This window comes from Lissotriton helveticus, chromosome 9 (genome assembly GCF_964261635.1).
Source record: "Lissotriton helveticus chromosome 9, aLisHel1.1, whole genome shotgun sequence".
NCBI lineage: Eukaryota > Metazoa > Chordata > Amphibia > Caudata > Salamandridae > Lissotriton > Lissotriton helveticus.
Window position 1 is genome coordinate 421,617,663 of NC_136070.1, and position 15,497 is coordinate 421,633,159.

Here is a 15,497-nt window from a genome sequence, read left to right on the forward strand (position 1 = left end):
CTATCCCATGTAAGGTCTTGTAAGTCAGGCAGGCTGACTTGAATTGCACCCTTTTCTCCATAGTAAGCCAGTGCAGGCTTCTCAGTCTGTGGGCTACTGGTTCGGACCTAGGGACGTCCGAAACCAACCTAGCTGCAGCGTTTTGCGGTCGCTGGAGTTTTAACATCAGTTGGCTTTGCATCCCAGCATACAAGGCGTTCCCATAATCCAGCCTTGAAATAGCCAGCATGGTTACCAGAATTTTGCGGGTGTCAACAGGAATAAACGGCAATAGCTTTTTTATCATCTTCAAGATGTACCAGACCGATGAGGAGAGTTTGTTTATCTGGTCTTTAAATGTCCGTTTGTGGTCAAATACAAAGCCCAGATTCCTGATTTTGTCCACTGGTGATGAGCATTTACCCAGACTTTCAGGCCACCACCTCTGTGACCAGATGTTGGGCTTAGCTCCTAGTAACATGATCTCGGTTTTGTCATTGTTTAGTTTTAAGCAATTTAGTTGCATCCAATGGTTGACCTGTTCCATGCAGTTCCTAAACTTGTCCTCTGTTTCATCTACGTTGTTGGAAATGGACATCACTATTTGAGTGCCGTCGGTGTAGGATACAGGAAGGAGCCCGCGGTTTCTGATAATGGTGGCCAGCGGGGCAACATATGTATTAAAGAGGGTAGGACTTAATGCGGAGCCATGTGGCACCCCCGATGGGGACTTGAAAGAATTGTAGGTGCATTCTCCTACTTTGACAGTAAATGTTCAATCTCTCAGGAAGGATGACAATAGTGCGATTGCTGAGTCATGGACTCCCATTCCTGCGAGAAGGGTCAGGAGTGTATCATGGTTGACGGTATCAAAGGCTGCCGATAGATCTAAAAGAATTAAGGCAGCCTTCCCGCCTCCGTCTAATACACTACTGAGTTCTTCTGTTGCCTTGATCAATGCTGTTTCGGTGCCGTGTTCTTCCCTGAAACCATACTGCGAGTGATCTAGGGCATGGGTGGATCTGAGAAACCCTGCCAGCTGTATGTTTAGGATCTTTTACAGCACTATTGCCGAAAAGGGTATTCTTGAGATAGGCCTATAGTTTGCCGGGTCTAGTGGATCCAGATTAGGCTTTTTCAGCAGTGGCAAGATGGACGCCGCTTTCCACGCATCTGGGAAGCAGTTTGTCTGTACTATTTTCTCAAAGAGTAGTTGGAGTTGGTTGCCAAGTAGTTCTGGGAACAGGTGAAGGACCTTAGGAGGGCATGGGTCCGTAAGGCCCCCAGACTTAATTGGCAGTATTATTTCAACTGACGGAGTCATAAACCGGAACCCTAAGTCCCTGGCTTCACTGCGTCGGCAAAGGTTACGGGGTAACTCTGTTTGTAACGAGGTATTCACTGATTCGTACACAAATTTCACCTTGTTGACAAAATATTGTACTAACGTGTTGCAAAATACAGTGCTCCCTTCTGTTTGTCTGTTTGATTCTAGGTTTGTCAGTTTCTTAACTGAGGCAAACAAATCTTTACAAGAATTTTTGGCCTCATTTATTTTCTTTACATAGTATGCCGATTGTTCTTCCAGTATTAGTGTTTTGTAATTTGTTAAGGTCCTACAGTATGTTTCTTTAGCCCCTACTTCATAATTAGCCCTCCATTTCCTTTCAGCCCTCTTGTTTGCTTTTGTAGTCTGAATTTCTCTGAGAACCAGGGTTCTGAGGCATTTTTTCTTCGTGAGTTTGTCTTTTTGTGGGGCAGTGATTAAGAGGGCGGTTTTAATCCAGCTGTTTATTTGCTCGGTGGCAATGTTACTTTCAAAGTTTAGTTCTGGGGTGGTCATAGCTAGTAGCTCCTTTAGGTCAGATGTATTGATTTTAGCCCAACCTTGATGTGTATATTGTTTTACATACGTATGCCTTGCCCTTAGTTCATGCTTAATTGTCAGGTGGAATTTAATGACTTTGTGGTCTGACCATGGTACCGGGATTATTTCCCCAATAATGATATTGGTGTTGGAGGAAAATATTCCATCCAGCGTGTGCCCGGCGTTGTGTGTGTCTTGCTGGACCATTTGTGTCAATGAGCAGTTGGCTCTGCTTTGTCCTCTTCTTTCTTCAGTCAGATGATTCTGAGTTCCTGGTGTCAGGGGGCTACCTAAATACTGAACTTAGGATTGTTAGGGGAGAAGAGTAGTAGTAAATGGGCTACTTACCCTTGGGGTCACTACGCCCCCCTATTTTACCACTGCCAGTGGGGAGTGGGTATAACCCTGTCCCAAAGTTCCTAATTCCACCAAATTCAAGATGGTGTAATACTTCTTTTATGGAACACATCAGGCAGCCCACCTTAGGGTGTGACTGGCCTGGTAGTGCACCAAGCCTTCTTGCACAGCTATTTTCTCACCTGTCCTGTTGGCAAATGTGTCTCAGGGCAGAGGGTGGCATCTCCCAGGTCTGGGGAAAGCTGGGGTCGCACATCAAAGGCAGCTGGGGCTTTGAGGCTCCCGACCTTGATATGCTAAATCACTATCCAGGCTGCTAGAGGAGGTGTGAACACCTTCCTCCAGAGCAGCCATTATTTCTGGCCTCGGAAATCGTGGGCTCTCAACTGCAGGGGGCAGAAATGCATCTGTAGTGGTAGGCTAGAAGGATCTAGTCAGCCAGCAGACTAGAAGACTAGTAAGGTTACAGGGGGCACCTCTAAAGTGCCCTTTGGGTGCATGTAAATCTAGTACTGGCATCAGTACAGATTTATTAAGACAAGGTGTTTGATACCAAACACCAGTATTTTCAGTGAAGCCATCATGTAGCTGGAGAACTCATAATGACCAGTGCCCAGTACATATCCTTAAGATGGCTTACCTGTTCACTTGTAACAACTAGTAATCAAACGAGACAACACAGGGAACACAGGGGCCTATCAGCTCCTGCAGATATGTCCTCATATGTGTTATAATGCACCCTAACATGGAGAAAGAGCCTGTAATCAGAGAGCACCATCAAAATGCTGAACAATCTGAGGAACTAGACTGCTTCTTTGGGAAAAGATGATTTCTTCTTCCATCTGCATTTCTGTGTTTCTGACGATCTCTTAGGAGAATGTTCCCCAAAGATGACTTGCCTTTTGAAAAAGGAGTCACCCTATGGGTATAAGTAAAAAATAACTTGGCTTCCTGCTCCCTGATGGCCTTCAATTGCACGGATGTGCAAGAGTCACAGGCTTAGAGTCAAGCCCCCCCAGAACCCACATGCCTTTTGGACCCCCTTTGACATATTCCTCTGGCACGGTCTGCAAGGGTTAAAATCGTAGGCCCTTTGGGGGAGACATCTGACTTAGTCACATTATAAACCTGAGGAATTTGTGAGTGACAAGAATTTAACAAGAGGAGGGAGAGAGAGAGTCAGTGGATTCGGCCTCCCTAGTTTTATGAATAAACAAAGTAGAATCCACTCAGAGTGGTGGTGATCCCTAACGTGATGGGGAACACACAGTGTTGTTTAAATGCCCCTCACACACCAACAGGCCCCTTGGTGTCATGCTTCATCATCGGGGCCTTCGCACCCCTCTACGGGATGCGGCGTGCTACGACTCGCGGGTACGCAGGAGCACTTGAAAGTGAACTATGTGAGGGGGTGTGTTGCTAAAGTGTGAGTGAGGTGAGGTGAAACAATGGTTAAAAGATACCTGGCGCGTGGGTGAAACAATTTTATTAAATCCCCGGCTGGTATTATTAAAAAAAGTGCAAGGCGTGGTTATAAGAATACGGATTAGGGTATTACAACCACTGTAAAAAGTGTCAACATGTTTCGGAGCTCGGAGGCTCCTTCTTCAGGACAAGGATAGCACTTACCCTCCCCTTACTCACATGTAAATGTAAAAGTGTAAAAAATAATTACAACAATGTGTAATATACCTAACAATGTTATATATGTAGGTGGGTGTTGTTGCGCCCAATTGGCGATGAAAACCTGTAGAGAGAAAGCATACATAAACACACTGGTCTAAGATGCACAGGCCATAGGAGAAGAAAACAACTTCTCTGAATACAACAGGGTCAATCCAAAAATAGTGGAACCCTGTAAGGAGTAAAAAGGAAGAAATACACACACAAGGACAGTACACAACGCTCACAGATATATATATATATACACACACAGAACACAGAATTACTCTCTACTCTGATGGAAATAGAGCACAAAATAGGTAATTCACGGCTTACTTAAAGTTCTCAAATATAAGACCTCATGAGCCTGTGCGTGTTATTGGGGGATCCTTCCTTTCTGTTCAGAAAATGACCTATAAAAACATTAATATATGGGATTCAGTTTGTTGTAGGTACCAATGCACCAAAGCGCCAGAATCAAGCTCCTTTCTGTGACCCAAAACTCACGGTTACTGCAATGGCTAGTCGCCTGCCTTCCCTCAACGCGGCTCCGATGAAGTGAGCATGCATCGCGTCAGTACCCTCTTATGTACTTTGCCGTTTGGTCATTAAGGATGGTAAATTGAATAATGAGGCCCGGGAGAAGCCCAAATACGGAATTAGTATACCGAGGAAGTCCGGTGCTGCGCGATCGGCCACCGCTATACACCGCGCATGCGCCTCCCCATCAGGATTAGTGTTGAATGCGCATGCGCGGAAAACAGAAGTCACCGCGCATGCGCAAAACAGCGGCACTGTCGCTAGGGTCAGAACGCATGTGGCAGAAACCTGGAAGTACAGCGAGCATGCGCGCTGGGGTGGAATGTCTCAAAATACATGAATATACGAGCTTTTATTACAAGGTTACAAGAAGAGGCAGAAAATAGGCAGGGCTACGAGGAGATAATCCAGACAGTAGTTAGCCATATATTCTGGAAGGGGCAATGGGTTTTAATGTTGGAAATGGGGACTAGCAAAATGGACTGTGTCCACACAAACCAGAATTAGTTATAAATAGCCCCATCAGCTATGTCTTTCTTAATTCACAGGGGTACTGGCAGAGGAAGAAGGATTCTCAGGAGTCATTTAGACAATGTTAAGTGGAATGACCGTAGGGTAGATTCTCCCTCAGATGACGCGGATGAAAGCTGTCGAATCTGAGGAGACAGTTCCTGGCCGTCGGTTTGAAGTGGGTCTCTGTTTTTAGGATGCCGGCTTGATGATATATGTTTAAGTCCAGGAACACCATGCTCTTATTTGACACCTGGTGTGTAAATCTGAGAAAAGCATTCTGGTTGTTCAACCAGTGAATGAATTCAGACACCGTGGTCTCATCTCCTTCCCAGATAACCGCGTCATCTGAGGGAGAATCTACCCTACGGACAGTTCCTCCGTTTACGTCGGAACTGTAGTGACATTACCAAATACAAAACTCAGGCAAAAGACCTCAGTATAAAACTGAGACAGAGACAGTATCCAGAAATTGTGATCCAAAAGGCGATGAAAAGGGCTAGAAATAACAACCGTGAGGCCCTCCTGGAGGACAATCCAAGGAGTGATAATGAAGGGGAAAGAACAGTATGTGTCACCACATACAGCCCAGTAACAAACCAGGTGACGAAACTGGTCAATAAACATTGGCGCACACTGACGAGCGGAAGTCTGTCATTGGAGAAACCTCTGTTTGCACACAGAAGGGGTAAGAACTTAAGAGACATGCTTGTCCATACAAGACCATTGCCTAAAAAAAGTGACCAGCCAAGACTGCAGGGCATTCACGGCCACCATCCATGTGGCAACTATAACAATTGCCATCTCACCAAAAAAAGCCTGTCTTTGACTTTTTCAAACGGGACAAAGTGGGACCAACGTGTTTTTACTAATTGCAACAGTAAGAACGTTGTGTACTTGATCACATGTCCCTGTGGAAAAGAGTATGTGGGAATGACTACGAGACCAGTGAAAGTAAGACTCAATGAGCACAAAAGCAACATCAGGTGCAAAAAACTTACAACAAAAATGTCTGCCCACTTTATTGAAAATCAACACTGTGTCAACGAATTACAGTGGACGATAATAGAACAACTGCCCTCAGATGTGGGCCTCCTGGAAAAAGAACAGAGATGGGTGTTCCGTCTTGGTACTGATACCACTGGGCTTAACGATTCCATTCCTTGGAACCTCTTGAGATAAATTGTATTGGGTCATTCCACTTAACATTGTCTAAATGACTCCTGAGAATCATTATGTTGGGTTGTACCAAGTCATATTGTCACCATAGAGATAATCTCACCCTCCTTCTTCCTCTGCCAGTACCCCTGTGAATTAAGAAAGACATAGCTGATGGGGCTATTTATAACTAATTCTGGTTTGTGTGGACACAGTCCATTTTGCTAGTCCCCATTTCCAACATTAAAACCCATTGCCCCTTCCAGAATATATGGCTAACTACTGTCTGGATTATCTCCTCGTAGCCCTGCCTATTTTCTGCCTCTTCTTGTAACCTTGTAATAAAAGCTCGTATATTCATGTATTTTGAGACATTCCACCCCAGCGCGCATGCTCGCTGTACTTCCAGGTTTCTGCCACATGCGTTCTGACCCTAGCGACAGTGCCGCTGTTTTGCGCATGCGCGGTGACTTCTGTTTTCCGCGCATGCGCATTCAACACTAATCCTGATGGGGAGGCGCATGCGCGGTGTATAGCGGTGGCCGATCGCGCAGCACCGGACTTCCTCGGTATACTAATTCCGTATTTGGGCTTCTCCCGGGCCTCATTATTCAATTTACCATCCTTAATGACCAAACGGCAAAGTACATAAGAGGGTACTGACGCGATGCATGCTCACTTCATCGGAGCCGCGTTGAGGGAAGGCAGGCGACTAGCCATTGCAGTAACCGTGAGTTTTGGGTCACAAAAAGGAGCTTGATTCTGGCGCTTTGGTGCATTGGTACCTACAACAAACTGAATCCCATATATTAATGTTTTTATAGGTCATTTTCTGAACAGAAAGGAAGGATCCCCCAATAACACGCACAGGCTCATGAGGTCTTATATTTGAGATCTTTAAGTAAGCCGTGAATTACCTATTTTGTGCTCTATTTCCATCAGAGTAGAGAGTAATTCTGTGTTCTGTGTGTGTATATATATATATATCTGTGAGCGTTGTGTACTGTCCTTGTGTGTGTATTTCTTCCTTTTTACTCCTTACAGGGTTCCACTATTTTTGGATTGACCCTGTTGTATTCAGAGAAGTTGTTTTCTTCTCCTATGGCCTGTGCATCTTAGACCAGTGTGTTTATGTATGCTTTCTCTCTACAGGTTTTCATCGCCAATTGGGCGCAACAACACCCACCTACATATATAACATTGTTAGGTATATTACACATTGTTGTAATTATTTTTTACACTTTTACATTTACATGTGAGTAAGGGGAGGGTAAGTGCTATCCTTGTCCTGAAGAAGGAGCCTCCGAGCTCCGAAACATGTTGACACTTTTTACAGTGGTTGTAATACCCTAATCCGTATTCTTATAACCACGCCTTGCACTTTTTTTAATAATACCAGCCGGGGATTTAATAAAATTGTTTCACCCACGCGCCAGGTATCTTTTAACCATTGTTTCACCTCACCTCACTCACACTTTAGCAACACACCCCCTCACATAGTTCACTTTCAAGTGCTCCTGCGTACCCGCGAGTCGTAGCACGCCGCATCCCGTAGAGGGGTGCGAAGGCCCCGATGATGAAGCATGACACCAAGGGGCCTGTTGGTGTGTGAGGGGCATTTAAACAACACTGTGTGTTCCCCATCACGTTAGGGATCACCACCACTCTGAGTGGGTTCCGAATTTGTGAGTGAGACACAAGAGAGTGCTCCAAACTACGTTGAGGAGGTACAAAAAACCAGAACTGACAGCAAAGCATCTATAGGACTCTGGTGGCATCATGTCTAAAGTAGGAACTGTGACTGGAGTGGAAAGCGCCACTGGGTGGCTCTGAAAAGTCACTGTTTGGGAAGAAAGTTTTTCGGACCACTCTAAAGCCTGGAAGAAGCATTCATAAAGTGAGGAATCAGTGGGGAGATGTATCCACTAGAAAATATACTCAAAGAAATTGAGTCCTCCTAAATGTTGTACCTTGAGTTATGGGAATCAAAGCATCACTCTCATCATCAGGCTCATGTACCCAATCCTTAGTTTAAGAACATTTGCAAACCATTTGCCCAGTAATATCCAAAATTATGTTATGATCAGTTAAGTTCTAGTCCCCACAAAACTAAAAGAAGCCCTGCTCCAACCTATCCTCTTTTGAAAATGCAACCAGAGATTAAAGGAAATTTGCAAATATGTGGTGTCACACAACATTAGGAATCCCCTAACACCTATCCTGGATCAGCACAAAACTCGACATGTGCTTCCCAGTTTATATTGCTAAATTTGGTACGTTTTCTGCATATACACTATAAACATATAAGACGGCCACAAAATGTTAACTATTGGGAAATCCAAATTAAAAATAAGGTTCGTAATTCACAGCCCAATTATGGTAAGCACAGATATCCACAAAATTAAATACTTTGAGAAAGGCAACAAACAAAAGTTGGTCAAGTGCACTGGTGTGGTGTAAATTGGCGGGAATTTACCTGTAAATATCACGGTTTAATCATTTTGTCTCAAAAAGTACTTCTTTCCAATAACTGTAATGAACAATCAATATTGTCAGATGAGGGGCCATGGGTTTGAAGGAATCTACAGACGCCACAAGTATTTTACTTTGAAAGCAAGCACGATTTTTCACTAGTAAATTATAAAGTTAAGGTTTCAAAATAAGACACGACTTACGAATTTTAGCACAACAAATAGGAACTGAAATGGATGCAATTTAAATTACGAATGCCTGTTATAATAGACTAGAAAGTGCCCATTAAATTAAATGGACAGGATAGCCCTAAAAATATATTATTACACTATTACAGACATATGGTTTCACCTTATCATTCATGCTAAAAAATAAACTAAATTTGAAGCACTTCTACTCCTGTTGGAGATACAAACGATTTACAACATTAATGTTTTTTTCCCCAACAGAACAAGTTCAATAAACTGCATAACATAAGCGTATGTAAAATACATTCAACAGAGAGTAAATGAAAATGCAGAAGCCTTTCCACTGCCCCCTGAAATAAAACTTGCTAAAACACTGCAGGAGAACTCAGACATTGACAATATAAATTGAAAACCTTGACAAAGACATGCCATGAGAAGGCAAACCTACCTGAGCTTTCAGGTCATTCACATTCCTCGAAAATGTTGTGGTTGGCAGACAAGTGGAACTCTAGAAAAAATAATAAAGAAATTGAATAGGAGAACAGATCTACACAAAAATCGGCCTGTAAAAAACAAGGCCATCTTTTTTACGTCACAGAGCACCTTGAGTAACATACTTGTTAAAAAAAAAAACGCATTCTGCAGAATTCAAGTAAGGCTACTTGTTTTTCTCATACAAACTATTTTTTTTCTAGATATACTTACACTCTTGAAAGAGTATTGAAAATTGAAGGGGGTTTGGGGGCCGCCGAGCACCGTGAGGTCTGCCCCCCTGGCAGATTGGGAGGGGTTGGGGCTAGCAGGGCGTGGCCATTTTGTGGCTGTTGGGCTACATTGGGACTAGCCCAATTGTAGCACAAAGTTCAGTTAGTAGCCCAAGCTACATAGGGGGTTTGTGCACTTTCCCAGCCACCATTTTAGGTTTGGTGACCTGGTGGCTGGGAGAGCTGTCATGCTAGGTTTTTTGTCGCTGTCAGGTGTGAGGAGAGAGTTTGGGGTAGTTTAGCAAGGAGCTTCCTTTCGTCGCTAATTGCTTTTGTTTTAATGATGGCGGACGGTGATTATCACGTTTTGGAGGCGGTGAGGTTGCTCAGTGAGGCGGGACGGCTCTATATGCTCAAGCCCGGGGCCTGTGTTTCCACACGCCCGGTGAGGCGCGCATCAGCCGGGGTGGCGGCTGCCGTTGTGGCCTGCTCACCCCCCAGGAAGTCAGGGAAGGTCAAGGTGAGCAAGGGGGCCGCACGAGGGACGTTGGAGCGGCCCCATCAGGGGTGTCGGGCCTTCATGTGGGTGCGGGTGGTAATGGCGGTGTTATGAAATAGAAGGGGGTTCCCCGGGAGGGCTTTAGGATACTGGCAGGAAATGGGGAAAATAACAGCTGAATAGAAAAGAGGGAAACCCTGCCAGGGTCAATTTCAAGGTCCCACTAGGGGATCCTCACATTCAAACGAACGGTGACAAGAGGTTACGTATCAGAGCTGACATTGATTCACATAGAGTCCAAGCATCTTTTTTTTGAAAAAATATATATGTATATTTTATTTATCATTAATTAAGATAAACTAGGTATAGAGGGTTCCACTTAGGTGCTTAGAAAAAACATATAAAACGTCAATTGATTGACAATTATACAGTGTGTCATAAGAGTTTAGGAGTAACGTACATTTTTTCAAGTCCCACACACTCCCATAGTCATCCACTGCAGATACTCTCACACACAACCTCAAGCAATACAATATTTACACATTCATACATAGACCATTAAGAAAATGCATAGTAATCTGCAGAAAAAGATTTTCCAATGTCCGCTAGACCTGAAACTGAACATGGAGGCAATACACAATGAACAAGGTGGTAAAGCATAGACTATATAGATGCCATCCATGTGGGTCACGCCGACGCGCGTTTCGATGCTAAGCCTAATTAGGCTGCACCTTCATCAGGGCGAGGAGGGCCAAGGGAGGGGGCGGGGCAAGGACAGGTACACTGTCTGTCACTTTCTACACTCTTTTTCTGTTGTGTGTCATTGAGAACTCACGTTGTTCCTGACAGCCGCGGGGAGAGACGGGCTCCACCGGCTGCAGAGCCGTGAGCCAGAGCGGAGAGCACCCGGCCATACAGCGCCCAGAAACGGCGAGGATAGGCGGGCGGGCGCTGCTAGCATCGCATGGCCCAGACTAGGCACCCGGAGGGCGGTCTGCGCTGCCACAGCTTCAAGGAAACTCCAGCCAGTGTCCGGCAGCCGAGCCGCCGCCGCTCCCTCCCCGGGACGGGCTTCTGAGCGGGGCAGCCAGTGGCAGGCGGGCAGCGGGGCAGAGCGGGCACCGGGTCCCGGCGGTGGAGCCCGTCTCTCCCCGCGGCTGTCAGGAATGGGAGCTGCTGCATGGAAGGAGGTGGCGAGTGTGCATGAATAATGGGATTGGCTGGATAAGTGGCACTACACTTGTTTAATCTTCTGTCTGCAGGATTTTTGATACGACTTGCGTGGTTAATGGATCGATTAGAGACCACACCGTGAGTTCTCAATGACACACAACAGAAAAAGAGTGTAGAAAGTGACAGACAGTGTACCTGTCCTTGCCCCGCCCCCTCCCTTGGCCCTCCTAGCCCTGATGAAGGTGCAGCCTAATTAGGCTTAGCATCGAAACGCGCGTCGGCGTGACCCACATGGATGGCATCTATATAGTCTATGCTTTACCACCTTGTTCATTGTGTATTGCCTCCATGTTACAGTTTCAGGTCTAGCGGGCATTGGAAAATCTTTTTCTGCAGATTACTATGTATTTTCTTAATGGTCTATGTATGAATGTGTAAATATTGTATTGTTTGAGGTTGTGTGTGAGAGTATCTGCAGTGGGAGTGTGTGGGACTTGAAAAAATGTACGTTATTCCTAAACTCTTATGACACACTGTATAATTGTCAATCAATGGACGTTTTATATGTTTTTTCTAAGCACCTATGTGGAACCCTCTATACCTAGTTTATCTTAATTAATGATAAATAAAATATACATATATATTTTTTCAAAAAAAAGATGCTTGGACTCTATGTGAATCAATGTCAGCTCTGATACGTAACCTCTTGTCACCGTTCGTTTGAGTGTGAGGATCCCCTAGTGGGACCTTGAAATTGACCCTGGCAGGGTTTCCCTCTTTTCTATTCAGCCGGTAATGGCGGTGTTGCCTGGTGGGGGAGTGCTCTTCGCGGCACCCCGCGAGTGTGTCTATGTTTGGGGACTGCTCTGATGCATGTGGAGCGGCCCTGTTGGAAGTGCAGGAGATGCGGCAAGGAGGAGGTGAGGGGTTTTCGAGAGCCGCCCTCAGCCTCGGGGATAGCGTCTGGGCCTCGGGGCGGGGAGTGGATTGGATGTGCACAGGCAGGCCCAGGGGTAGGCTGAAGGTGGCTGAAGGTGGCAGCGGGGGGCGCATCACGCGCTTCACCGCCGCGGACCGGGGCCGCTCGCAGGAGAAGCGAGCGGGCCCGCGTGCTGTGCAAGGAGGCAGAGGGCGGGGGTAAAGTGCAGGGGGCCCGGGACCAGGAGACTCCGGAGAGGGAGGGTGTGGAAGAAAGGGTGCCCTGTCCCAGTAGAGCGCAGAAGGAGCAAAGGGGGGCTTGGCCGGCAGGCAGTGCTTAATTTGAGCAGGAGCTTTCAGGTGCTCAGCACCTGCACTTCTTTCACAGGGCCGGTGCTACAATTTCTGAACCTGCAGGTGGTGGTCTCAATATTAATTGTTCAATTCAAAATAAAAAGAATAACGTAAATTGCATGGTGACTGGCTGGTAAGTGTTCATAGGCAGGCCAGCATATGCCTGTCCAGGCAGGTATGATTGTGTATCACCAGGTTAGTGATGATGTCATCACGCAGATCGCAAATCCAAGAAGTCATCGACAAACTATGGCTTGCATACTATTCCTCTAGTCTGCTGCACCCTGCCACTGCCTGAGCCTGAGCCTAAACCTCCCATTGGATAATTGTAGCTGGGGGCTGGCTCATGACGGAGTAATGTGCTCGATGCGGCTGTGGCCCAACACAACTTTTGTGCGCCCTGGCATCACCAGTAGAATCTGTGTGCTGCACCCCAACATGGTAATTGCTGACCGTGAGTGAGTCCAGTAGGCACCACAGCCATACTTACCGGCATTGGCAGCATTACTGCTGGGGGCAATGCCTGTGCTGTAGCAGGCACGATCACAGCAAGCTGAGCAGTGGATGCTGATGCCGTCGTCGACCCTGGACCTACTAATTACAGGCAGCACTAGCAGTGACATGACCTGCTGTGCTCAAGCAGCCGCCTGTTCCGCAATAAACCCAGTCATATCACACTGATTAATATATGCAAAAAAGCATTTTCATTTGGTGTACATTTTGTTTTTGCATACGGTGTAGGTAAGAAAGTAAAACACATCATCTTCCGCTTCTTTAGGAATGACAACAGGAAAACACAGAGTTCAAAATAGCAGCGACATGTACAGGATGACGACAGGGGTCACAGGCAGCAGCAGTATTGGAGATGAGAGACAGCAAGAGTAAAGAGGAGAAGAAACAACAAGAGAGGAGGGAGATAAAATGGAGCAAAGTAGAAGTAAAGGAGGAGAGCAAATCAGATACAAATAGAAAGCAGCCATGATGTGAAGAAGAGAGCATTAAGAAGAGAGAAGATAGTATAAAAAAATGTGGAGGACAGGACAGAGGAAAAAAAGCAGACAAATGATAAAATGGAGACACAGCTAATCACTGCTAGAGAGTGATAGTAAAGAGCCAAGATCGAGGGGAGAGAGAGCAGAGCATGGATAAAAGTGAAAAAAAAGGGCAGGGCTAAAATGAATAGAGGGCCCATCAGAAATACAGGGTGTGACAAAGGTGATAGAAAACAATTGGAGAGGTGAGAGGATAGACTCAAAGAGCAAAGACTTAGAGGACAGACAACAGATCAAGATTAGAAGATGAGGCAGTGAGAGTGTTGAAAGTGGGGCTCACCGGAGGAAGACGTGAGCGGTGTCCTCCTTGGCAAAATTTTCAGCACCTGCACTTCTTGTTTTTACAAATTAAGCACTGCCGGCAGGGGCAGGTTGGTGTGGGTCAAAGGAGTGGCAGCCATGTAGGGGGGAGGGAGTTTTGGGGGAGGCGATGAATCCCCAGTGAGGGAGGGGGGAAGGTCCGGGGACGAGTGGGTTGGGAGGGAAAGGCAGGAGGGGCTGGAGATGTCCCCTTTGCTCCTGGAGTCAGAGAGTGTGAAGGACTGGGACGGTTTGGACATTTTCCGGTCCTGGGCAGAGGAGGTGAGGGGTACCCAGGGTGGTGGTGGATTGGGGGAAAGCATGGGGATGGTGGTGTCCAGGGGTATGTGGGGGAGGGACGGGGGCCGCGGGTGCCAAGGGGGTCACAGGGGGGCTGGGTCTTGGCCAGCAGGAAGAGGAGGCGGGACCGAGCGGAGTGTGCCCACAGGGAGTGGCCGATTGGGGTTGGAGCGACGGGGAGGGGGAGTCGGGGGAGGAGGAGGAAGTGGTGGATCTTAGTGCGGTAGGGTGGGCGTGGGCGGCCAGCACGCTAGGCGCAGGTACGAAGAGGTGCTAGGACGGGAGAGAAAAGAGAGTGGGACCCAGCACACCAGACCATTCCTTTTTCTTGCAGGCGGCGGACCGTCGCGGGTGCCAAACTTGGTAGGGTTGGGCGCGGCCCGGTGGTGCCAAGGTGAAGGGACGGTTGAGCTTGGGCGAGATGCCCAATACCGGCGGGGGATCCCGGTGTGGCCGGCAGATGCAGGCCCACAGCGGGCTCGTCGGCCCAAACACCCATCGGGCCGCCACGGTCCGGGGGACATCGCAGAAGGAGGAGCGCCGAGAAAGTTGCATTTTATGATGATAGGAAGGTGCAGTCTGCGCCCCCGGCTGCTAGAGTGGGGGGTGTTAGGGGGGTGTTAGGGATGTTGAATAGGATTATGAGGAGGATGATCTGGAGGAGAGAGAGTTGAGAGACGAAGGGGAGTGGGGGCCGAGTAATGGTGTGCATAGTCTGTTACAGGTGTCACGGCGCCCGGCGGAGCCAACGGGATGGACATCGCGATGGGACGACAAGTAGGTTACGAAAGGGGGCGTATGTGATGGGTGTGGGGACAGAGGACACAGGCAAAGCGCTATTGGAGGGCGGAGGTAAGGCGTCCAAGGAGTAGGATGGCCCAGGTAAGGTACCAGCGGACACGGTGGTCAAGGAGTCCGGGGTGGACAAGACAGGGACGGGAGATGTGCCGGCAGGGGAATCAGAGGTTAAATTGGAAAGTAAGTAGTTGAAGATCAAAAGGTTACCTTATATGGGGGTCAAAAAAGCGTTGGGGCGCATTTAATGTTGCCCACCAAGAAGCGTATTTGGAAGGGAGAATATGTGGGGATACTGAAGCTCCTTCACAGGGAGGTCAGGGCCAAGAAAGGGTCGTAGGAGGAGGAATATGAGCTTCAGAAGTGGCCGAAAGTGCCACTTACGATAGAGAACTGGACAGCGAGAGGTCTGAGCCATGTTTAAATACATGGACATGGTTAGGAAGGCCCAGATTACTGGAGGGGATATGCCTGGGCCCAATATGACGAGGAGTTTAGGGCTCACATGGCGTGGGACCCTGAAGCGAAATGGGGTGAGCTGGACACGGACCTATGGCAACACCCGATGGGGTTAGCGGGGTCAGGGAAGACCATTTTTACAGCAAGCGGGCTGCCCATCGTATATCAGCCCTTTCAGGGCCACCCCACCTGTGGAGGGGTGGGGGCATG

The 15,497-nt window shown here is 47.3% G+C and overlaps 1 protein-coding gene across 1 annotated transcript in view; it reads right to left on the reverse strand.

The window, feature by feature from the left end:
• The window catches only part of LOC144782772 (uncharacterized), a 391,882-nt gene that overhangs the window by 144,447 nt on the left and 231,938 nt on the right, over positions 1 to 15,497 (reverse strand). Inside the window, exon 4 of the mRNA XM_078662072.1 lies at positions 9,182 to 9,241. Within this exon, the coding sequence (XP_078518198.1) occupies positions 9,182 to 9,241 (60 nt within the window). The remainder of the gene's footprint in view (positions 1 to 9,181; positions 9,242 to 15,497) is intronic.